This window comes from Phymastichus coffea, unplaced genomic scaffold (genome assembly GCF_024137745.1).
Source record: "Phymastichus coffea isolate CEN01 unplaced genomic scaffold, Cenicafe_Pcof_1.1 PCOF00016, whole genome shotgun sequence".
Taxonomy (NCBI): Eukaryota; Metazoa; Arthropoda; class Insecta; order Hymenoptera; family Eulophidae; genus Phymastichus; species Phymastichus coffea.
In genome coordinates this window covers 1,371,951-1,397,284 of record NW_026706827.1, presented here as the reverse complement: position 1 = coordinate 1,397,284, position 25,334 = coordinate 1,371,951, and the positions used below count along the sequence as shown (strand labels likewise).

Genomic DNA, 25,334 nt, shown 5'->3' with positions numbered 1-25,334 from the left:
GGCTTATACAATTAATTGCGGCCGCTGCAAATTATTCATCGGAAGTCGCTCGTTGTCAAGTTGTGCCGCTGTCGATAAAACAAGGCTCGACTGCGAGGAATAAAAAGAGCCGAGCCAGTTGCTATATCGCGAAAACACGCTAACGCAGTCAAAGTTCCATTATCTCATTAGTTGTACTTTGATCGCATTATCATGTAATTCCAGCGGAGGCAGGCAGATCTGATCGATAGCGATTGTAATGATTGAATTTATCAGGTCCCATTTGCATCAGGAGCATTATCCAAGGTAACGATCGATTGGGGCGCAGAACCGAATTTCGGCACTAAACTCATTATGCTCCGCTTCAGCCTTGATTGTCAAATTATTCTAGCTAAACGAACCCAACTAAGCGAATTGCTTTCAGCAGCCCGAGGCTCAGAAAAGCAGCGCTAGAAAAACAGCAACGCGCATATGCGCGAGGTGAGAGAGAGGCAGAACGAGGCGAGTTTGTACCAGCTAGAGAAAAAAAGAGTCAAGGACAGCGGTGAGCGCGAACTGGGCGGGGGAGAAATTAGGACAGTCGTCGTGCAATAAACCGTCGGCAGCGCGGCACGCATGCACTCGCGCAGGGGGCCAGGGTTGGTCGATTGCCTGCCTGCCTGCCGCTCAAATCTCGAGCGCGCGCACATCCCGCACGCCAACCCAGCCGTCGCTGCAGCCGAACCAATCAAGCGGAATCCTCGCGGCAGTCGGATTTGCCGCGCGTCGGCTACTCCAAACCGAGCCGAATCCACTTGACCGAGCCCTTCTCGCAATCGAGCTCTGATCGGTTCCGCGTTCGCTAGCACCGTTGCCTCCTCGAGGCTGGTCAGCTAGCGAACTAGCGCCAACTGCGCGGTTCAACGGCCTGCAGACTCGGCCAGCGTGCGCAACTAGAGCCCGCCTCTCCCCCTCGCTGTCCGTCCGCGGTCTGCGAAGCCCAATACAAGCCCAAGAGGAGCGCGCGCGCCTCCTCCGCCATTCCCGGCCACAAGGCTCTCTGCAAAGGCGCTTGTTGCTCGCTGCCGCGTCTCTTTGCGCGATAGAAGTAACGAGCGACGGGCCATTGCGGGACGAATATTTGAAAAGTGCGGAGCCGCCGCCACACAGCGAACGAGGGAAAGAAAGACGGGACGATTTCCCGTGGCGATAAACGGCAATCGATTTCCGAGCCTAAGAACGCTGGAACGAAGAGAGGGAGAAGTGCGCGCTAGAAGTAAATCGATTTCAACTCTGCCGGCCGGCTTTCGCAGCGATCAACGCTTACTTGGCTAAGTCTGTACATGCGTTTTACACGCTTGCCAGAGCTTCGATCCTTTGCTTACACAGCGGACGTATTCCAATCGCGTGATAATAAGAATCGGAGCTGGACTATTTTTGATAAGAGTAGAGAACAGAAAGCTTTTCTTTCAGCAGGTTATTAGTTATTAACCATGCGTTGCGTTCAATCGCATACACAATACGTATCTCTCCTCTTTTTCGGTACAACTTGAGGAAATAAGGCCAACTTCAAGACGTTATGGTCGTCCGATAGACTCCAATGAAACGCGCGACATCCATGCCATTCCTGCACGATCACGCTTCGAGAGCTTTCTCACCGAGACATTCAAATTCTTCAATAATTTTTCCATCATTTGTTATCCTCTCGATCCTCAACGCATTTAATACCAATTTTTTATTTTCTCGTCGCCCCTCCGTATTCCGATATTCCTTAAATTCAGCTAATCAATCAGGCCATTTTTGTAAACGAGCTTTTCAAACTCGTCGTTATCTCTGCGTGTTAAGTCTATTTTGCTGAAATTTAAAAAAACAACGCAAATAAGTTTGCCTCGGCCACCAGTCTAAGATTTCAGTTAAATCAACACGAGTACCCGAGATTGACGGATTCGTGTCAGCACAGACTTTCGTTAACAATAGACCTTTGCTCGATTCCGTCAATGTTGCTGTTGTTAATACCTGTATAATATTGCCTTTTATTTGTTTGGAATTTGTATGTTTGAATCAGCATCTTAAATAATCAACGAGTTTCTTGAATATTGTATTCATACTATTCTAAGCTCAATTTAACGTGTAATGAATGCAAATTCCTTGCGTATTTTTAGTAGAGGAAAACTTAATGTTTTTGTGCTATTATTATAGAATTTCGACAGCGTTGATTATTTTGGACATCGTTTGAAAATCAATAGTACCTGCTCAATACACCATGTCGTTGTATAGCCAGGTTGTAATGGTTAAAGGTATTTTAAGTCTCACTTAAAAATCAATGGTAAGAATTAACACAACCGGAAATTCTAATATTTCTAGGCCATTTCGTTCCGTAATGGAGATTAACCCATTAAAGCCCACGCTAAGACTGGTTGAGATAGCGACAAACAAACTGTGCTATCTTTTGCATAAGTGAAAAATAAAATATACGTATTTTTTTATGTTATTTTCAATTGTTTATAACAAATTATTTAAACAAATTACAAAAAAATTCATAATTATCAAAATCTAAATGCGGGAATCGATTCTGGAGATGAAATCAAGACGAAAACCTATATAACACTTTTTTGTCAGTATTCAATTTGTTAGTGTAACGTAGGAATAAACAATTGCATGTTGGGGAGAAAAAGTGACCATGTCAAGTCCCAAGCAAAATCTATCTGGAATAGCAAAAAATAAACTGTGCTATCCTTTGCATAAGTGAAAAATAAAATATATATATTTTTTCTTATGTCATTTGCAATTGTTTATAACAAACTATTTAAACAAATTATAAAAAAATTTATAATTTTCAAAATCTGAATGCGGAAATCGATTCTGGGGGTAAAGTTTAGACGAAAACCTATATAACACTTTTCTGTCAGAGGCCAATTAGTTATTGTAATGAAGGAAGAAACATTCGGCCTCCTGAGAGTGTTTCAAAAAATCGTATAAAATGAAGCTAATTATTGTATTTATCCATCAATATTGGCATGAATTATTGTAAATATAATCGGTGGGATTGAATTATTGTTCATTGCCATGTCCTTCTTTATGACTTTTGCAAACAGGCATAGAACATTTCTCACAATACCATTCCGTTCTTGTCCGACATGTTGAAATTCCACATTTCCTAAGACTCCCATGTTTCATCACGTGTTCTTGGGATGAAGTTTCACTCTGTTTCTGTCGTTTGGGGGGACGTTTGGAAGATAACTTGTCAATATAATATTCACAAACTTCTTGAACAAAATCTTTGGAACCTTTTCTTTCGTCTGGATGTAACTTATTGTAAATCACTGTAGCGTTTGCTAAGGATGCTTGGATGAGCCGTAATACAAGGCACCATGTCCATTTCTTACTTCGAATTGTAGGCATCAAAGCATTACAGTGTTGATCATGTAGATCGACGCCACCCATGTGTTCATTATACATAGAGAAACAATGAGGAAAAAGAATAGATTTTTTCGATGATTCCTGCCATCTCTGCATTTCAACTTTTGGTTCATTTCCATATTTCGAAGAGAGAATCGATACTGGCTTTGAGTCCATAACTGTAATATAATTCAATTTTGAATTCACTTCATGCATTGAAATAGTGTATCCTCTTTTAGCTTTTTTTGGCATTTCGACTTTCACTTTCACACGATTATGCCGAACAGTTCCTGTCGCCGATAAACCATTTTTTTTCAAATGAATCATAAGATCTGGGTTTGTGAAAAAGTTGTCAAAATAAATATGATACTTTTTCAGTTCTTCTCTCTGTGTTTTTTCTAATAAATTCGAAAGTAACTTTATCACCACTCTAGACCCTAAACCAACGGCAACTAAAGGATTTCGTTCATCGATTCCTGATTTACCAGTGTAAATATCAAGATCATATATATACCCATCAGAAGAACAGACTGCCCATTCTTTTATTCCAAATCTAATGGGTTTATTCCTTATACATTGCTTGATACCAAACCTACCAAAGTATTTTACCATTATCTCATCTATTGATAAATTATAGTCAAAGAAACCAAATTGCATACAATTCTCACGAAACATATCATACAGAGTTCTAACCTTCCAGACTTTATCATTTTGATCAGTTTCTTGAAGTTTATAGAATCGTATGTTCTTTTTTATGGCAACGAAATTATTTCTAGACATAAGTTCCGCAATTACTGGACACTGAAGTATTCGCTTTTTTGACCAGTAATCACGAATACTTTTTCTAGAATTGAAGATAGTAATCATTATGATTGTAATAAATTTTTCTAGATCATCCATACATAAATCAAAATGATTTTCAGAAGTGGCTTCAATGATATGGTTTTTCATTGATTTCGAAAAGAAAACCTCAAACAACTCAAAAGCATTTTTGGATTGCAATGATGAAATAGGTGAAATATTGAAGTTGCTCTCGACATGCGGAGAAATATCATTCAAAGCATCATTTTTCCAACTGTACTTATGATTCGGTTCCAACAATTTCTGAGTACTTGTGTATGTACTTTTAACATGTTCGTAAGAACCTGATGGTAATTCATTTGATAATGTATCTTCATTTGGATCACCGTCCGAATCTCCATCTGAACTTTCATATTCATTAGGAATGAATGCTATATCAATATGTTGACCTTCATCACTATCAGAATCTTCAACTAAATTTGGTAGATCGCTAATTCTCCGTCTCGGCATTATCAGTAACGTTACCAATTTAGAACAAAATAAAAACTAAAAGTTTTCCGAAATTATTATTTCAAAGAATAGATCCAATGTATAAATGTTTTCAACCGTTAGCCCGCCACTCAAACGTGATCTCTAACACGGAAGGATTTACGAAATGAAATAAACTTATCCAATTACAGTATAAGATCTCAAAATTTATCAGTAAAAAATACTGATATGATTCCAGATACCATGTGTGAGAATGAAAACACTTATTTGTCAATAGTTTATTTCTACATAAAGATATCAAATTGAACTCTGACAAAAAAGTGTTATATAGGTTTTCATCTCAATTTTATCCCCCGAATCGATTTCCGCATTCAGATTTTGAAAATTATGAATTTTTTTGTAATTTGTTTAAATAATTTGTTATAAACAATTGCAAATGACATAAGAAAAAATATATATATTTTATTTTTCACTTATGCAAAGGATAGCACAGTTTATTTTTTGCTATTCCAGATAGATTTTGCTTGGGACTTGACATGGTCACTTTTTCTCCCCAACATGCAATTGTTTATTCCTACGTTACACTAACAAATTGAATTCTGACAAAAAAGTGTTATATAGGTTTTCGTCTTGATTTCACCTCCAGAATCGATTCCCGCATTTAGATTTTGATAATTATGAATTTTTTTGTAATTTGTTTAAATAATTTGTTATAAACAATTGAAAATAACATAAAAAAAAATACGTATATTTTATTTTTCACTTATGCAAAAGATAGCACAGTTTGTTTGTCGCTATCTCAACCAGTCTTAGCGTGGGCTTTAATGGGTTAACAGTTGTAATTTGACGACGTTGCAGCTGGCGTTGTACTAAAGTGGAACCAGATATCAGGTGCACTTTCCATATTGATTTCTCATTTAAAAACTATTCAAGTTAAAAAATAGAAAGTTTACTGTTGCAGAGTATATCATAATTTAGACTAGATTACAATCAAGTACTTTCTATTGTTATCAAAGACGAAAAGAAATTACGCCTACGCTGATCGACCGAAAAACCTGATTATTAGTAGTGCAATTAAAAAATGAAAAGCGCAAATATAAGAAAGTCACTGTAAGAAGAAATTGAACGATGGACAATTTAGGCGTGCGGTGCAGGTGTTGGTTAAGCCAACAAATTCTGTAATAACGCCAAGTTAATTATCGAAGCAGGAGATCGAGGAGAAGATCACGAACAGCTCATCGATTGCACAACTCGACCGATGTCTTACTATTTGCGTCGAGGGAACAACGAGCGTGGTTAGCATGCGAGAAGAGATCTGCGGTATTCGATGCTTCGACAGTGTACCGAGCTCGATACAAATATTAAGCTGCATCACAACTATCGTGGAGGTCAGTTTAGGCTATTCCGAGTAGAGTGGATCTTCGAGCGAGGCGCAAACGTACGCGTACAAAGCCAGGCATCAATGACGAGAGCAATTGGTAATATGCGTCAGCATGCATTAACCATGCAGAAATTGAGGTGCCGCTGATTACTCGGCGAGCTTACCGTGGAGTCTTTTGTGGGATAGGATGAGCTTGCGTGCTCGACGCGTCGGCAGCCTTCATACATGCCCGCATTCGCCTCGGCATTCACGCACATCCGTGCGAGGGAGGCTTGTTTAGCCAGAGCTCTCGAGATGTATATATAAAAATAAAAGCAAGCGCAGAGGTCGCGAGTGTTTTCAAGGCCTCGGTCAAAGAGCGCCACAGCAACGCCAAGCAATATCTGTCGTCGCCTGCCGGCGCTGTCTCTCGCTCGCTCTCGACGCAGTCAAGAAAGTGCCAGAGACAGGGAGGGCGCGCGAAAGAGGGCAAACGAGGCTGCGCGCGCTTGCTCTCGTCTTCGTCGCCGTCAAAAAAAGGAGCGAGGGTGAGGTTGGCCGCGCCGGTCTGCGGACGCGTCCTCGCGCCTCTTTCACAATCACGTCGCCGCCTGCTGCATGCGATACGCACTGCAGAAATTCGCTGCGCGGCGCGCATACGAGCACCGCTGAATTTCAGCAGTCACGCACGAGTGGGCGGAGGGGGGGGGGGCGGAGAGAGAGGTAAACCTACCGTGCTCGGCTTGGCGCTTGTGTGCGCAATCATTCTCGCGCGACGTTCAGCCGCCGTTCCCTTTGCTCACAAGCTTGTGCAAACTTTGTCTTTGCTTGCGCGTGAAGTATCGTTGATATGCCTACACCTTCTTCGCCCTTGTGCAATGGCTGCGGTGCTTTCCTTTGCGTTTCGAAGGTAAACCACTTTCGTTCTGCTCTATGAATTGTTTCTGGAAATATCTTTTCCCGCGGAGTGTGAGCATTAATTGGGCAGAGAAAGGAAGAGTTGTTATTGGAATCAATTAGCGAGTGGTGGTGGATCAAGTCGGTAGAGCATTTCGTGGAGGCTTTTTTCGGCGTCCATTAGTTTAGCGAGCAAGAAAATAGATAAAAACGCCTACGTTCTAATTTGCGCTATGCGCCGCTTAAGTCCCTCGTCACGTTTCTTCCCCGGCGCGGGCGGCGCTTATCGTGCGATCTTCCTTCTCTCGCACACGGACGCACACGCGAAGCCTCTAGAGACGATGATAGTCCCGGCTAAATGAAAGACGAACAAAGACACACACACGCGCGCGCGACACAGCTGACGCTTATTGCTAGAAAACCGGTAGAACGGCCGGGAGGTATAAGAGCTTCTTTCACTTATTTGCTGCATCCTCTTGCGAGAAAACGGAGGAAGGAAATGTCCACCAGTGCCATTACAGATTGTCGCTGACTCCGTTATTCTTTGAGCGTTGCCTGGACACATTCCCTACTTCCAGAAACCCTCGGTAATTTTCAATTCCCTCTGCTAATTTTCTTAATTACTCGCGCACGCTCTCTCCGACTCTCGGCTTCCTTTTATTCAACGAGCTTGCACACGCCCTCTACTTTCTTTTCTTGCAAATGAAGCGTCCGTGCAACGCTGGATTTGCAAATCGGATTTTCTTCTTTAGACATAACAATGTGCACAATCGCTCAAATAATTTGCCGCGAAAAATATCCAGAAGGAGCTGGCTAGCGAGGTATGATAAAATGCCAACAGTTTGTCAACATTTGATAAACTTGCTTGCGAAAGAAAACGTGGCAAGCGAACGCGCGGTTGCCACAGATGAGCAGACGCGTCACTTGACTTGTGCGCGCAGAGCCGTAAATATGCGCACTTCGTCTATAGGTTTGCACAAGTGGTAAATGCACTTGAAATCAATTGCCTTGTTGGCATCAAAGAACACGTGTACACTCTAGCGAGAAAACAAGGAGAACATATGTCACTGCTAAACGACGCGGCATTTCCGCAATTTATGCGCCGTGTGTCACTTTGCACGAGTCTTGTCATTTTTCGAGGCGAAGAGCCAAAACCAACTCCGGTTCTTCAATGTAAGTTAAAAGATGCAGCGTCGCGCGGTCATTCAGAGCTGGTCCAAAACTAGAAGGGACTTTTGGAAAAAGTGCGAAAGTTGTTATGAAATTGAGAATCGAGGCGGTGTAAGTAAGCAGGAAGTTGAAAAGTTTGCCGGCGGTTTGGCTATAGGTCGCGCCGGGCGAGGCAGCTCGCAAGTGGAAGTAGGCGACGAGCGAATACAATTAGCGCGCGAAGAATGTTGATGCAGCTGTCAGCGAGCTGCCAAGCGAGCTGCAAGGTGCACACTCGCCACGGCGGAAAGAGACGCGGGAAAAATTGAAGAGGAGGCGCGCAGTAGCCAGCGAGAAAGGAAAGCAGATGATAACCTGCGGATCGGTGTCAGGGTGATAGCAGCGCGGGCAACACTCTCGGCTGACCTACATAACAACCGAGAGGGGAAGCGCGCGGCCGCTCACTGCTGCGCTCTTCCCCGTCGTCGTGCTTCGCCGCTCGGGCGCTCGGGGGGTGTACGTGCAGCTTGCGGCTCACGTGCTCGCGCTCGCGTGCCCCCACTGAACCTGGCTCGCGACCATCGTCGTCGCCGCTCTCCTGGCAAAGCGCGCCCAAGCTATCGGCGATCCGCATCGACACCTGCCGGCCTCCAGCAAATTTGCAGCCTGCTTTTCCCAGCTGAGATTCAAGTACTTGCAGACAAAAGTCGATCGATTCGCGCGCTCGAATCGGAAACGAAGGGATTGGCTCGGACGCTACTGCAATAGCAGAGCAATCGATGCAAATAGCCGTTAATGCGCATGCATTAAGCGCGGGATGTCGTGCTTTTGGGCATTTAATCGCTCGTTCGCTCGTTGCCTTGATTCCGCTTAATCTCGCTCATTGTGCTCCAACGGCCTCATTGTGAGTGCCGTGCATCAATAACGCCGCGCGGCGTGCATTGCACTGCCGCAGCCTCAACCAAATCCAATTGCGCGTGGGCTCGCGGTCACCGACTTTTTTTAATTTTCAGTCACGTACCTGTAAAAATCCTTGGTGCATTATCAGCGACGGTAATCTCTTGAGAACTCGAGATGAACGTGAGACTTTGCTCTCGACGCGTAGCAGTTGATCGTCCGCACTGCTCAAGCTTTGCGCTCGGGAAAAAAGAAGCGAGTACTTATAGATTTGCGAATGCAAAAGCGGCGTGGAGTAGTAGTTAGTTTTAAGAAATTGGAAGCTCATGAGAGGTGTGCTGCCTGAAATGCCCGAAGAAAGGCATACGTGTTTATCATTTTCAACGAGTCGACGACATCTCAGCGAGGCCGATGGAAATATCCAAGAGCGATTGGCGATAAAGTCTGTCTGCGATTGACCGTAAAGATGAGAGCTAGTTTGAGCGCAGCATGCGAAGAGAGCGTGCGCAAATAGAGCGAAACGTGGAAAAAAGCGCGAGCACTTTGGCGGATGTTTATTCAAAAACAGTTCGCATTAAGTGAAAAGCCTCGACCTTGGAGAATGTTATTCTAAGCTGTCGATCACGCGGCGGCCAAAAGAAGAAGATGAAGAAGGAGGAAGAGAGCGAGGGCGAAATGATGTGACGAGCGACGGCCAAAAATAGTCAGTGGCGAAATTCGTCAAATGCGTCTCTCCGGAAAGTATCAATTCCAATCCCGATTATCCGGGATGGCAGCTGCTTGATCAACTTTTTACCGGGATGACGGGTTCGAAAAGCTGAAAGGAGGCCCTCCTCTACCAGCTTCATTTCACCTGCGCGCCCACATCTTCGTGAAAGCGCGCCGAAGCGCCATTGATCTCCATTCGGCACACGCGACTCGTACGAATTTTCATCTCTCATACATATATATATAAGCACACGTATATCATGCTTTTATCGCACTTTTATTTTCCTCCTCTGACAGATTGCACCCACTTATTCCAGTAAGTTTTCAGCAAACATTTTTATGGATCTTTTATATATCCACGCGACTCTCTCCAAACTATATATAAGCGAATGCCCACCTCGAATCCCCATTTGGAACTGAACTACTCTCGCCTTCTTTCATTCTCTACAATGCCTCATTTGCAATTCTCATGAGCTCGCTTTTATAACATCTTAAGACTTTTTAACCTTCCATCTCGAAGATGCATTTTTATATTCTCTCTTTATCCTCAAATTATTCATCTGCGTATCGCTCAAAAAACGCAGCTAATCTGTCGATTTGCATTGAAGAAAAAAAAAGGAAAAAAACGTCGTTTATCATGGTTTGCCACTCGCTCGACACACACGTATAGACGCACACGTGTGCTTTGCAATCGTATTCTATACGCTTGTCTAGTCCCTGTATATTTGTTGTATTTGAACAGTGACGCGAGACGATGTTTAAATTGCTTTAGTTTTTCATCAACGGTGCATTGAAAGAACCGAGGAAAAAAGAAAACAACCGATTTGAATTTGATCTCGTGCAGCGATTGCGTAGCACTACAGCGACCCTAACACGTAGGAAAAAGTAAAATAAATAAAAGAGAATAAATAGCCTTCTCTTCGGCAAGTCTTTTATAGAGCCGAGCGGCGGCGCTGCTCTGGCTCTTATCATTTTTGCGAAAAAATGGAATGAATCCTGTGTTCGCTCGCTCGAATGTGTCCATTGAAAAGTATTAATGTTCGCAAAGACACAAGGTGCACGATTATTTAAGTCGAGTTGGCTGACGAGGCACGAGCAAACGTCGGCGATTTCGCGTACTTTATCGGGATAATAAAATAGTTGAATGGGGAAAAGATTGTGGGGAACAAACAAGACTCGTATACATGGTAATGTTTTCGTGCCGAGACAGCGCCGCGGCCTCTGCGATTTCTCGGTCGACAATGGGCCGCAGAGATTTTCGGAGGGAAGAAAAGAAAGTAGAGAATCGCGCCGCCACGCTTGCGCCCGATAAAACAGTAATAAAAGTGAAAGGCGACAAAAGCGCGCTGCTCGCGGGAGGAGTATAATAGGGCGCGCGCTATCTCCGCTGAGCGCGAGCTCGCGCGCGGCTCTAACCCCGGCCGCCGCCGGCAGTAAGGCCAACATCAACAACTTTATCGTCGGAGTACACGGCTTGCCGAGCTCGTCCGTCAAGCGGAAGATATTCGGCCGGGAGTTTGATGCGCGACCGACCGACCACTAGCGGCCAGCAGCTCTCGCCTCAACAGTCCAGACTGCGTTTTCCTACCTTTACCGCTGTCTTTGTCTTTGCTCTCTCGATGCCAATGAGCTTCGCTAATCAATGCACTCTCCATTCGTCGATTCAAAGTTGACCTGGATGCACTTTCGAGCTTAGGTATGCAACCTCGGACTTTCACGCGATGCGGTGATCGACACTTGGATCAAATTCTGAACGTTCGCCTCGTTGCTGCTGGTCGGATAATTCTCAGACGATTCACTGGCAAACGTTGTACCTGCATGACGTACGACAACAACGGAGAAGACAAGGCAGAAAGGAAAACACGTAGAAGCAAAACATCCGAGTGGAACACTTAGAAAGGCCGAAAAAGCCGTAAGGTGGAAAAGTCGATGAGAAAGGGGGGAGGGACGGAGAGAAGAAAGAAAAATGCGAGCGAGCAGAGGGCTGAAGGCCAAGACATGCATTTGGCGGGCGGGCTTCCGCCGACTATGAGCGCTATAACATAGCTATACGGGTGTTGTGTGGGTGGCAGTATAGGGGGTCAACGGCGGCAGCAGTGAGCAGGTGCGCTGCACAGCGTGCTGACCGGGCGCTAGAGGCCGCTCCAATCAAGTAGGTCGCTGACCTAGTTAGTTCACCTGTGGAGGCGCCTTTTTATGTAGCACGCGGCGAACTCCCTAGCACCACCTCCCCCTTTCCGACTCGCTGGCTACATAGCCGTGTCGATCGCCGAGTCGCGCGCCGCCAGCTTTTATAAATCGCCGCTACGTGTGCCGCCGCGTCTCCCTTGCATTGCATTGCAGCGTGCAGCTCGAGGCTGCTTCGGTCGATTTCTCTAAATCACACTCGCTTCTCGACGCCGACCACTTGCGAACGATCCCGAGAATCGTTCTTTATTCAGCGCTAACTCCCCGCTAACTTATTATGGAACCACCCGCAACGCTAATAACGAGCTGCCGTCAGACTGCAGGCTTAGCTACAAGTTGTCCACGCAAAAATATCCATACATCGAGAAATTGCTACTCTCTGCCTCGATCGTATATCGCCGTTATTAAAGATCCCAGCGTGTCCGCTGCCATTTCACGCGTGTTCACTACGACGTAATACGTATGGCGCCTTTTCTCTTCCATTGTTCCCCTGTATTGGACCCTTATTATTTTGCCTCTTTTGTATTCATCTATGCGCTCCGCTCACAACGACATCTATTTTTCGCGAAAATCTGACAGGACGCCGGCGCTAATGTAAGCAATACGACCGGATAAAATACGAGCATTGATTTCTGCTTCCTCGTCGATGTATTCGATGTGCTTCCATCGCAGTGAAATATATCGATGTGTGTTTATGACAACGGCGATTTTTGTCCATCGTCGGTCTCATCTCCCGAGGATCGGATACCCGAGCTCGCACCCCACGGGCAGACGGAAAAGACAAAGATCAGCAAAGCGACGTCTAAGAACTGCGTTTACAGAGCCAAACACCACCGAAGGAAGAAAGGAAGTATGGATTGGCCATTTGAGCTAAGATCGAAATTGAGAGAAAAACGTGATCCTCGATAAAAGTGTCGGTCCCTCGTCACGCGCATCGCCGCGCCGCCTCGACACTGAAAAGATGGCTAAGCTTTGTCTCTCTGGCGCGCGGCGACAAATCTCTGCGGCTCTGGCTCGCGGACCGCTCTTAAGTAGTGAAAATCGATTTGGTCCGACGCGGCCACGCGCGCGCCGCAGTTAGTTATACCTATAGCTCACTGCCACATCATCGCGCTACACTTTGCAATCCTCGATCGCCCATCAGACTCATCGCGTCTGTGATCGACTTCGCACGTACGCCTACGCATCGAAGAACCAAGCCTCGTATCAATCTTTGCTATGCAGCGCCATACACATATAGTTGATCTTCGGTCTGCATTTTGGTTGCTCGACGCGTGTCGAGTGCTACGCATTCGTCGATTAGATTGATCGCTTGCGGAATCATCAATTTCTCAGCTCGTCGGTAAATGTTTGCCAACAAGCGAGATTTATCTGTACCAAATGCGTTTCTAAGGAAAATTAGAAGGCAGTCGGCGTACAGCGATCAAGATCCTTCCAATTTGCGAGAATTACAGTCGAAGAAAAGGATGGATGTTGCTAATAAACAAGAGAACAGGATCGGATCGAAGTTTTGGAAGAGTCGATTTAAAAGGGAAAACCCAATCAGTCGTTAATAATACGGGCAGACAGTCTCGTAGAGAAGAGGGCAAAGTATAGTTCCGCGTATAGTTGGCAAACGCGCCTGGCTGCAAAAGTTTGCTCAGTCGCTCGATTGCCCTTCAAATGAAAAGCAAACACAGAGCACTAAGAGAGTGGATTGGCAAATTGGAAGGTGAATGGTTGAACGAGGTAGGCTTTGAAAGAGAGAGAGAGAGAGGCTGGGAGACGGACCAGCGATTGCAAACGACCGCAGAGAGGCGAACTTGTACACCCGCGGAAGTAGCTATGTGTCCACTGATGAATGCTTCTGCAGCCACAGCGGACCGAGCACAATCGCTGTCACTGATATCGTCTCTGCCAGCCCATGATCGATTGCTCCGATCCCCTGCGCATAATCCAGTTGAATTCGTACGCCGTATTCGGCCATTTCAGTTGTCTCTCCGCTCCGATCGTACCGTAAACTTGCTATTGATAAAAAACCTGCGAACATGAGATAAAGAAGGCCGAGAAAATAGTAGTGGATATACGCTATAACAAGCAGTAAAGGATAACAGTACAGCGAGAGAGGTAATGTCGAATTCGGCGACCTTGGCAGGCTGCGTAGCAAAAGCAGTCGTGGCGCGCGGCAGGCAGGCTCGACGGAAGCTATAAAGAATGCAGCAAATCTTGTTAGTATTTTTGATCTTGAACCAGAGAGTCGACGCGGCACAGATCTTGACATGCACGTCTACTTCTGGCGGAGCGTCACCTAGTTTCGGGACGCACGCGGCTTCTATAGGTGCAGCAATCCGCATGCACACTAGTCCCGAGAACTACAAGCTTGCCACGCGAGGCAAAGCGAGAGCGAGAGCGAGAGCCAAATCTCGAAGCGGGTTGGACCGCAGGCACACAGGCAAGTCGAAGGGAGCTGGGCAGCGAAGCTGGCCAACCTTGAAAGCTAGAGCGTTAATGAACTCTGGCTGTGCATGCGCGCTCGAGTGAGAGAGCGACCGAGCGAGCGAGCGAACGAGCGGCTCGCTAATCAAAGCTGAGCCGCCTCTCCCCTTGACACGGGCCAGCACGGATGCGCCCTCTTCGTGGCTACTGCCACCATCCCTCGGGAAGTCGAGATGAAGAAAGAGTCGGTGGACGCTGAGAGTTGGCAGTTATAGCTGCTGAGGCAGAGGCCAGTGGGACACCTGTGCACAGTGAGCGAGGGGAACCGGAATTCAGGTCATGCATCTCGGCCACTTGTACTAGGTCACTCGCTCTCGCTCTCGACGCCCCCGACCCCTATAATCCTGCAGCCTATACCTTCCTCTCTCTTTCTCTCTCTCTCTCTGTCTCTCTTTCTCCCTCCCTCCCTCCCTCTCTCCCTCCCTACCTCTCGGCTACCCCGCTACAGCAGCAAGAAATTGAACTCAGTTCCGCAAATGGGAAAAACGTCAAATTTCGAATTCCAAGATCGTCCTATATTTTAATTTTTATGAGCGCCAAGGAAAAAACCAGGTCAGCGAGGCAGTCGCGCTTTTCGATGGTCGTCAAGCAGCCGACCCCTCTTCGCTCGAGCCTAGATATCGTACAGTATTTGCGCGCTTGTATAGAAATACCGAGAAATGCAGCTCGCCCATGATCGCCCCGCCTCCGCACGAATTATTAAGTCGAGCTGTCCTCGTACCCCCGGCCGCACATTCATCCCTCGAATAGCTTGCATAGTTGGTTTACCTAGGCGACTGCGATCGCAGCTATATCTGCTGACTTGTGCATCTCAACTTTAGCCAGCCAATTGTCTTGCAGCCTCCTTTGCCTCGTCTCATCTACTTGGCTCGTAGTAATTGCGAGATCTAACGCGGCATTAGTCGGGCTTAATTAAGGGCGATAGCTGAGTCATTAAGGAATCGGTAGGACTGCAGCATTGGATCGTTATCCGCGGTTCGTTGCTCCTAATAACTCTACGACATCCGCACGTAACGCGAAGCGAGCACCAAGTAGCTAAAAAATCAGACGGCTGTAGGAAAAAAGAGGCAAGAGAGCGCTGGGCGCGAGTTGCGCAGCGGATCGCCCGTCAATGTCATCGCTGCGCTAGTCCTATTGATTTCGCCGCCTCATTTCCCGAGCAGCGAGTGCGCAGACAGACAGCGGCAGGGCAGCAACGCGCTCTTCTGTTTACGCCTCGAACGTCGACTCGTCGTACAGCCTGCGAACAGTCCGGGCTCCTATCGTCCGAAGGTCGTACTCGTGAATTTTTTCGGGGCTCCATTGCTGAAGCTAACGGCAACGAGCTATCGATAGGTGGCCAGTTTAAAGGGACAGTCGCGCTAGCGAGGCTGGTCGCGGCCGCGCGGCGCTAGTTGCATTTGACACATTTATAGAACAATTGATTAAGAGTCCTTGCTCGCGTCCTAATTCGCTATAAGCATCGAGCTCGCGAAATTTCACAGCTGCCTCGCGCCTCCCGCCTCCCGTCCCTCGCCGCCCATCTCCCGCCGCAGTGTGTACACGTGAGCGACCTTGGGCAGAACCCGGTCAGTCGAAAGTGCAACGCTGCTGCGCTGCCGTTTAAACTAGTTGGTGAGTTGGTGGTGCGCGCCTCCCCTCGCACGCGCCTCCCGTTGTCGCTTTCTCTTCTCTTTTTCCCCCTTGCAGCTCTCTCGATGCGATCGTTTGCTTTGGCAAAATCAGCGAATCGGAGACTAGACGAGCCAACGAGCTGCCGCTGATAAGGGGAATAAGTGGATGCAGGCAGGGCGGCTCGAGGTGGCGAGCAGAGGTAGCTGGCGCGAGGACAGCGGGCTTTGTATCGAGCCGGCGAGACCTTGAAGGCATTCGAAACCGGGGCAGTGTCCGCTCAGTTTCGCGCCGGCGCAACACCCAGCCGTCTACACCGACCGGCAAGCCGGGTTGCCCTACTTTCCGGGCTTAGCGCCGACTCGATGCACTCCCCCCCCCCCCCCCCTCCCGCCGCGCTACCGCCTCACGCTCTTTCGCTCTTTTACCGGTGCAACTAGTTCTGCCTCCCTCCTTCATCCTTGGCCCGTCCAACACTCCGAGCTGCCACTCGTTTCGTTCTGAGAGCAGGAAATCAGAAAAAACCAGATTTTTTTTTCGAGGCGAAAAACTACTCGGCAAGCTTGCTGCCTTCAAAAGATTTCCAACGTGCGCGCTTCAAACGTTTGATTGCCGCTCCTCAATCCTTTCTAGTGACCCATTTGCCATTGCTGCAACGCCAATCTGTTCGACACACCAAACGCCAAATCAATTATCTCGCCATTACACTTTCATCCGCTACCTTTTCCAAGCGTACATAACGACGAAGAAAAGCGTATGTAAACGCCCAGTCGACGCACGCATCGTCGATGCATTTACTTTTTATCGACGTTCTTTTGATAAAAGCTAAATTTATTTTCTGCTCTAGCAGCTTAGAACTAGGTGACATTAATTAGCAGGCCCAATGGTAAAGTCATCCATGCGTACAAACAGTTTTGACGGTATAGGTTTCCCGACCGAAACCATTTTTTTACTATAGCCTATTATCCTTTTGGTTTTCGAATATCTATTCTAGTTGCTCTCGAGCTACGATCGATTCGATAAAGAGTAGTCGACAATCCAACATTTATTGCTATTTCTTAATTTCGTAAAGGTTGCGACGATCTTGATTAGAATAGTCGAAATAGACGCCAAAGAGCCAAGCGATGACGAAGCTCGTGAAGGAGAATCACGGAGAGTGGGTACAGCGGTGGGCGCATTTAATCCGAGCTAGAATATTAACGTTCTCATTCTATTTCCGCTTCTAAAAGCATTGCCTTTAGGCTTTCGGTCTAACAAACGTCTTTCCTCTCTCTCTCTCTAGGAGGATTTTATTTTCTTCTTTTTCCTGTCTGTCGTTGTCTAGTTGGCAGGCTGGCTGTGCAATCCACCCCTCGCCATCCTTAGCTTATTTCCTCTCAATGTCCTTTATCACTCGCAAGAACATTCGACATTTTTTCACCTCCTTTTATACCATTGATCTTTGTCACGGTAAAAAAATGTTTTCTTCGAATCATTGTAGCGATACATTTTAACGATTAATGAGAAATATCTGTATTGTATATGTATCTGTGGACGTGTCCGTCACTGTGTATGTACGAAGTTGCCAATAGTCAATGAAATGTTGTTTGTTATAATTTTCGTTCGATATCATGGAGGGCAAAGTAAGGCTTTGTACTTATAACATCTATCCTCGGGCTATCTATCTGTATGTTCTATCTACAGCTATAACTTTTTTACTTCGTTGATTTTTATGTTTTTTTGTTCTTAATAGAAATGTAGATAGCTGAGAACATTGTTTTCGAGAAAATTTATAGGCTTAAAAGTTTTTTGACAATTATTTTAGATGAGTAATGAAGGTGATTCGTATAGTACTACCATGCACGATAATTCAACATTTTCTGACGTGCAATGACTTGTTATAAAGCTCATGATAACAGTTTTTAAATAGATTATCGAACGAAGAACTCGGTGTTATTACTTCAAAATAATCCTCTTTTTTGGCATATGCAAATACGTGCTAATGTAGTACTATTCGCTGTTATTTTTTATATATTATTTTGTTTTTATATTGCGTACTTTTAAGCGTTTTTTTCTTATTGGAAAAAGATCAAAAGTTATGAAAATACAGGAAATTCAGGTTTATTTGTTGTCCCTTCATGCCATGTAAGTTTCTCTGAAACGTAATATTTTTGTTATTTAATGAATTTTTATAAAGATATTTGATCTATTTAAAATATATGAAAAAGTACATTAATTACTTTGTTTATTACTTTTTTTTTTATAATTCTTTAATTGAATTATGTTTTTATTTGTATCCGGAACGTTATATTCCGTATACTTGTAGTTATTAGAAGAAAACGATAAAATTAAAAAAATTAATGTCTCCCGATAGATGGAACGGTTCATGTTTTTACTTTGTTTCATTTGAAAAATTTTTAATTGTTCAAGTTTATTTAGTTGCCACTATATTAATACTGAAGGTAAGCTAAGAGTCGAAGAATGAAAAATTCTTGTCAATGAATCATAAAATCACCTGGATAAAATTCGATAAATTTGCTATTAGAAAAAAAACGTGAAATTGTTCCATTTGTATGCAGCGAGGTTTTCTATTGTTTTGGCAGCAGTACTAGAAACCGTTGGTAGATCCGTTTCAATCTCAGCCATCTAGGATCACGTATCGTGCACACATTATTTCTTAAAAGCATCGTTCGAAAGCTTTGTTTCAAAACTAGGATATGGTAATTACTCTCACTCATCACCGCACGCCAGTGCCAAAAAATCAGCAAACGAAAATCGTACACAGTATTGGAAAAAATCACAAAGCATGATTACCAACTCATTATTTATTAGTTAGTACATGCGAATTATTACTTAAGATTGTACAAAATGGATTTATTTTGTATTGTTAGATAACGTTGCTTACAAATATCGACTTGCATGAAGAATACCTTAGTCATAGTAATCGATACGGCTATGTGTATGGGGATGTGAAATCAGTTTTTTAATGAAAATACAATATTTATGATAAAATCTATGTAGTTTTAAGTACAATATTGTATAATAATACTTTGTATTGTATAATTTTGCAAATTTCTAGAATTAATAAATATAAATAAATATAAAGTTAGGCTACTTATCCGCAAATATTTGTATGAAATTGGAAGGTCTGCGGTAACGAAGAGTTTATTCGGTAGGAATCGAACATACCGATCAAAAGATTATGACTGGACAAGGACGGAATCAAAAACAAAAGCTGAGCGGGGTATTGCACAGCAACCGGGAATAGCCAAAATATCACCACATATTTTTAAGATAATATTCCTCCGTCATCGCATACCCACATAAGTACGTTTATGAAACAAAGTAATTTCCTTTACTTCAAACAACGCGCATAAGCAGATATCAGTGAAAAAACTTGAAGTGCAGCCACACGAAACTTGTGCATTGTTTACAGTATAATCGAGATTATGAGACGGCATCATAGCTTTTTAAACGGAGTACAGGTGTTCATTGCTGAAAACCAAGTTCGTTGTATCATTCAGTTTATTAGTACCCAAGATATCGTACGTAATGTGAATATACCTGATATAGGACTTGGTTGTACAAACAGTTTTCTATTTTGATTAAATTACAATTATTCATCATACGATATTGAAGCTTATATCAGCAGCTTTTCAATCAGCCTTCACACGATCAATTAGATGCTCACGAATGATCTTTTTCAATTATGTTGTTAGACAATAAATGTTAAATATTATAATGTACAATTTATTTAAATTTAAGAAGTCGTTTGTCAAATGAAAAGTATGCGCGTAATATGAAAATTTAATATAATTCATAATTAATAATCGCGTAAGAATTAGTCAAGTGGCAGTGGATTTTGATTCTTTACCGTATTTTACGAACTGATATTATGATGCGGAGTCTACCTTTTAATTTGTTGTTATTAGTTTTTAGGAGGATTTCTCTGTTTCAATTAACTAATTCCTGTACGCGTTCTGCCGCTCAATGTTCAGACATTGTTTTCTAGGCATCTTGATAATAATTGTTGTATAATTCAGTTATATGTAACTCTTTAGCGACGTTCAGGTTTTGTTATTAATAAGAACCCAAGAAATCTGTTTCTTCCTTAATAGAGATTCTTATTTTCAAAAAAAAATTCAAGACTATATCTTTATATTTGATACCAGCGTTGAAACCAGTGTGCGACCAAGTCTATCCTCTTAGTAATTTCGCAGACTCAGTTAAGACGCTGTCAAGCGACTTTGCTATGAAGATCTTTTTCTTATTCAAATGACGTTTGAAACTTTACTACGATAAAGCAGTGTAACCTAATTTAACTGAAACCGTATACAATTTTAAGATCTCGTATCTTTATTAATTTTGAAGATGTGCATGAAGCAATGAAGATTGTTGTTTGATCTACCATCTGATTAATTTCAGCAATAGAAATAAAATTTGGAGCTGCTTAAGACGGCTGCGAAATACGGAGAATCATGTCACAGAGCAAGAGCTGACGACACGAAGCGCGTATAAAAATGAAGAAGCTATAAGATTTGAGAATACAATAGCGGTCTTTAGTGGAGAAAGAGGAGCTCCTGAACGCGCGCTCGCGTCGTATAAATTGCAAAGTGCCGAAGCCGAGTGTCGTGTGCACTCGCTGGGATTTTAAGATTTGACAGTGATGATTTCCTTTTGCCAATGCCATCTCTGGGTGGCGCGAGCGCGTGCTCGGTGCGTCCTATCCTCTTTGCCAAACGAAGCAACATTTTACGAGCAACCGAGAATCAGGGGGGCGCGCAACCTTGGGCTCACGCCTCTTGAAAAGTCCTTTCGCGCTTGAATCCTTATTCCTCTCTCTCTCTCTCTTTCTCGGCAAGGCGACCAAGCATATAATATTGTATGATAAAGACAGAGAAAGCGGCAACGAAAGAGAGCTGCGCTTTTACATCGAGGGATTTTGAAAGCAAGCCAGAGAAAGACTGAAGGGCTCGTCGTGCTTTTAAGAGTAACGAAGCAGATTTATACACGCTAAGACGTGCCTCTCGGAATTCCGTGCCACTCATAGCTCTTCGCTCGTCTGCCCCTATACCATTTCTGCCGTCTTATGTGTTTCCAGCTCTCGTTTTAGGTACATCACTGTCGTCGCAACAATGCACCTATTATACACATTCACATTCATGTGCAAGTTGAAGACTTGTAAAAGGTTATTATAGTGCATCCGAGCTGTAAATCTAGCCTCGATTCTACGAGAAGCGCACTCCTCCCAAAATGGCACGTTTTGGGAGGAGTGCGCTACTCGTAAAAGGAAACAGGCCCAATAAAAAGATCTCTTTGATATTGGTGTAACAACGGAAAAAGCCTCTTATACTTTTAAACGTTTAACCTACGGAAAGATACAGAAGGGAAGAATGAGCGGAATGTAAGTAAATAAAATTCTCGCACGCCGAAGCTTGCGATGCTCGCGACGGCGACGAGCTTTAGCGAGTGCTGACAAACGCACATTCTTCGCAAGTCGCGAGCTTCAAAGATTTGCTATGCTGTTACTTTAATCAAGCTACTCAAGTCAAAAGATGCGTGATTACGTATATGTAACGGTGTTGAAGAACATCAAACGTCCTTCTTGGGCAAGCTCAAAGCATATTTTTGCTTGTCTTTGTTTCCATTTTGGCAACATTCGGACTGTTGCACGGCTAAAAGCTTGCAAGATATCAGCTACCACTCAACCTACCCCATTTTTACGATCAGTTATCAATGGACAAAGTCGGAACAGGAACGCGTTTTGCGAGGGCACAGGTCAGACATTCAAGTGCTGAAGTTTCGCACTTAAAAAGCGCTGCCTCGGCTATTGCAATGCTATGTTAATTATGCAAAACTTCACTACAAGATTTCGATACACCAGCAAACAGGCATATTTAATTATAGTAGTTATAGTTTGGCGTATCACAAGCGACAGCTACGTACACAAGTACAGTACTGTTTCTGTTGAGCTACAGGCAGTAACTTATCAGAGCCATTGTCATGTCTCCCGATCGCTCTTTACTTTGATATACAGTGCAGCAATATTGATGTACACGAGAGCCCTTGATGCGCGTCTGTGAAACCTTTATATATATACTCACACACACAGACACACACACATTGTTAGCCTCCTGCATTTATTACCGAACGTGAAAGCGTGCTCAATATTACAGATATTACAGAGCAACTTTGTAAATCTGACAATTATACCGATTGAATATCATCGGCAAAGGCTGCTCAATCTGCATAATTCATAAAAAATTCATCCAAATGCGATGTTGGATTAGTCAAGGTCATACGGAACATCTGATTTCAAACAGAAATCAATTCTCCTTAATAACGCTTGGCTCTCACTCGCTGATAATCTACGTAAGCTAGATCTTTATTATTCAATTATATCCATGTTTCTCTACTTCTTTCCACTTCAATAGATCAATAAACGACAAAAACAAATTTCTCTTCATAATCTATTCTCAACATTTTTAATTCAATTATTATATTGTAATATTCCTTAATTTATATAATAAATCAATTTCAGCTTGATAGCTACTGCAACATACACTTCAAAAATAGTACTTTAATGATATTCGATCAAGAATCAATGTAAATATTTTTTATTGTCATCAATTCACCAGATATTAAAAGAGCAAAGCAATTTACATATTTGATACAGTGCTTACAATTATTTTTACCGAAGATACTTTTAATCTAAATTTAATCATCATTGTTAATCCATTGATCTTTATGTAAGTTTATTTATTGAGTTGCAAATGTTAATAATTATTATATTGGGATGTGACTCTGAACTTTTTTAGTAATAATAGTTTGGTCGTATAAACTTATTTCGAAAAATTCTAAAAACCGTTGAACAGTCATGTTTATTTGGAGTCTTCATTCATCTACTAAATATGCAGTTACATATGATCATAATCAGTTACTTATTTCATGCATTGTTCTCATATGATTTTTTTTCAATTTTGAGATGGCAACAATAGAGTCCAGGAATTGTATCACTATGAACATATGTAATATTATTGATTGAGAATTGACTTAAACTATTTTTTGAATTTTTCTTTATTGGCATTATTATGCATGCTCTATATCGAATTGCATCGTGGGTATAACCACATGCAAAACCTGTAAAATGACTACGTACACTTGAATGTAAATATGTAGAACCCACAGTGAAAGTAAAATGCAAAGCGTGTACAAACTCGATCATAAATAATTCGTAAGCAATACCCATTGGTTGTATATAAAATCATCTAGCTGGATCATTTTGTTGTATATGCAAATGAAAATCTTGCAAAACTTGGTTGAAATAACCTCGAAATTTCATAAACTTTTCATTCCAGTTCTACTAGAATGTATGCGAATGAAAAGAATTCTAATATTAGTAATATATCAATGATACATAAAAAAATTGAGAGCATTTGGATCGCAAAAGTAAAAAGCAGACTAAAAGTACAAGGACGCAAAGCAAAAGGCAAGAAAAGAAATAAAAAGCTTGTTGAGAGAGAGAGAGAGAGCAAAGTAAAGGAGCTAATACAAATAGAAAAGGGAGGGCTTATGAAAAGAACCGTTATAAGAAGCATACAAGCAGATTAAACGTAAAGATGTGACAGCAAACGACCTTGACGAATGGAGTATCGGATAATGAAGTTAAAGTAGTAACAGAATAGAAATAGTATGGGAAAGAATGGTGCGAATGAGTGCATATTACAGAAAGCTGACATATTTGCCCACTCCTGCGATAGGCATACCAGCGCTCACGATCATCCAATTAAATCGGAATCTTTCTCCTCGTGATTTAAGGAATGTTCCTGAATTGGTTGATAAAGAGAGCTCGTATGTGAGAGAGAAAGTGATGCTTTGTGAAGGCTTTGTGCTCGCACTGATAATCACCATACTACCGATCAAAGCTTTGCTTAACTATTTCCTTATCGTCAACTCCTACGTTCGATCCAATCACATATCACGTGCTTTATTATAATAAATAAATATATTTATTGCTATATAACCTATAGGTTTGTTATCCAGTAGCGAGCGTTTTACAATAGTCTTTCAAAACTGTCACTTCATTTGAAAGGAAAGTCATCTAATCAGCTTGCATGAAATTTATAATCGATCATTCTTAACTTTATAAAGTTTTCTCATTTGCATTACTCTTTTTTATAAGATAGCAGCTATGCAACACCTCTTACTAATACTTCCCTCCCCTTCTCTCCTCTACTTCTCTCCAGCTTAGCCGTTTTCTTGCCTGACAATAGCTAGTTCGTTAGTCAATAGCAGAAGCTTAATGTTAATGCCATATGAAAGGAGAACTGTGTCATCAAGTCTTTCATAATGCTACGCTTATCAAAATCTTGCTCAAGTCAAAATTCACTTCCTGGATTAAAGAGCTTCAGTTAAAATTGTTTCACTGATTTATTCATATAATAGGACTCCTGACTAAATCCCGATAATTTTTGAAATAACCATATACCTCCGTGCATCTAGTATATGAACGACACGTAATAATGTAAAACCCTTTGATATCATTGGTGACCTTCGTTTGTTATTTATTGTTGCAGCTTGGGTTTTGGGCTGGTTTATGTGCAAAACTGTACCATACATCCAAGGCGTCTCTGTAGCTGCATCTGTTTACAGTTTGGTTGCAGTATCGTTAGACAGGTACGTTTACGTAATAAAATAATGACATTGACATTTTCGGTGATATTGGCAAATGTTAACGTTACTTTTAACTGGTAGTATTTATACAAACTTTTATATTTACAAAGACTTATTTTAGCGACGTCCTACTAAAGCTTCTTACATAATAAAGTTTACCTGAAAAGATTCATTCATGAGTGCAAATAAAGTGCAATATTCTACAGAACATATAAATCGGAATTCGTCAAGTTGTAAAATTCAAGTATAAATAAATTGTCGATCCGTATATTTTTATGAGATGTAAATATGATGCATACATGCGGAAGTATTTCAAAGAAATAAGTACATAATATCCGAGTTAACGTGTTTGTAGTGAATTCTGATTGACATTAATGTGCTTGATAAAAAGGTGTCGATGTTGATGGGACTTTGGTCAAGTTAATATTTAAAAATCAGTTACGAGACCACGCTGCAGATGCATTACACAATATAAAAAAGGATCGTCTAACAGAAAGACCGTTGATAAGTCGATAGATCAGCTGACTTGGCGTAGTTATGTGATATTATTTTTCTCAGTGTCACTCCTCTTTCTCCCATTCCTTTCCGGTTACGCGGTTACGCAACTGCCTTAGACGCGATTCCGAGAGAGAAAATATCGCATGCACCCCGTCGTCGGAAAGACGAAAATCGGAAGTGGCGATTGCACAATGATCCACGCGAGCGCGCGCGGCGTGAACGGCTTATCGTTGCAATATCGAAGATGTGCAGG

General features: G+C 42.9%; 1 protein-coding gene across 1 annotated transcript in view; it reads left to right on the top strand.

Moving 5' to 3' along the window:
* The window catches only part of LOC131675064 (neuropeptide SIFamide receptor-like), a 53,132-nt gene that overhangs the window by 9,387 nt on the left and 18,411 nt on the right, over positions 1-25,334 (top strand). The window contains exon 2 of the mRNA XM_058953896.1: positions 24,487-24,586. Within this exon, the coding sequence (XP_058809879.1) occupies positions 24,487-24,586 (100 nt within the window). The remainder of the gene's footprint in view (positions 1-24,486; positions 24,587-25,334) is intronic.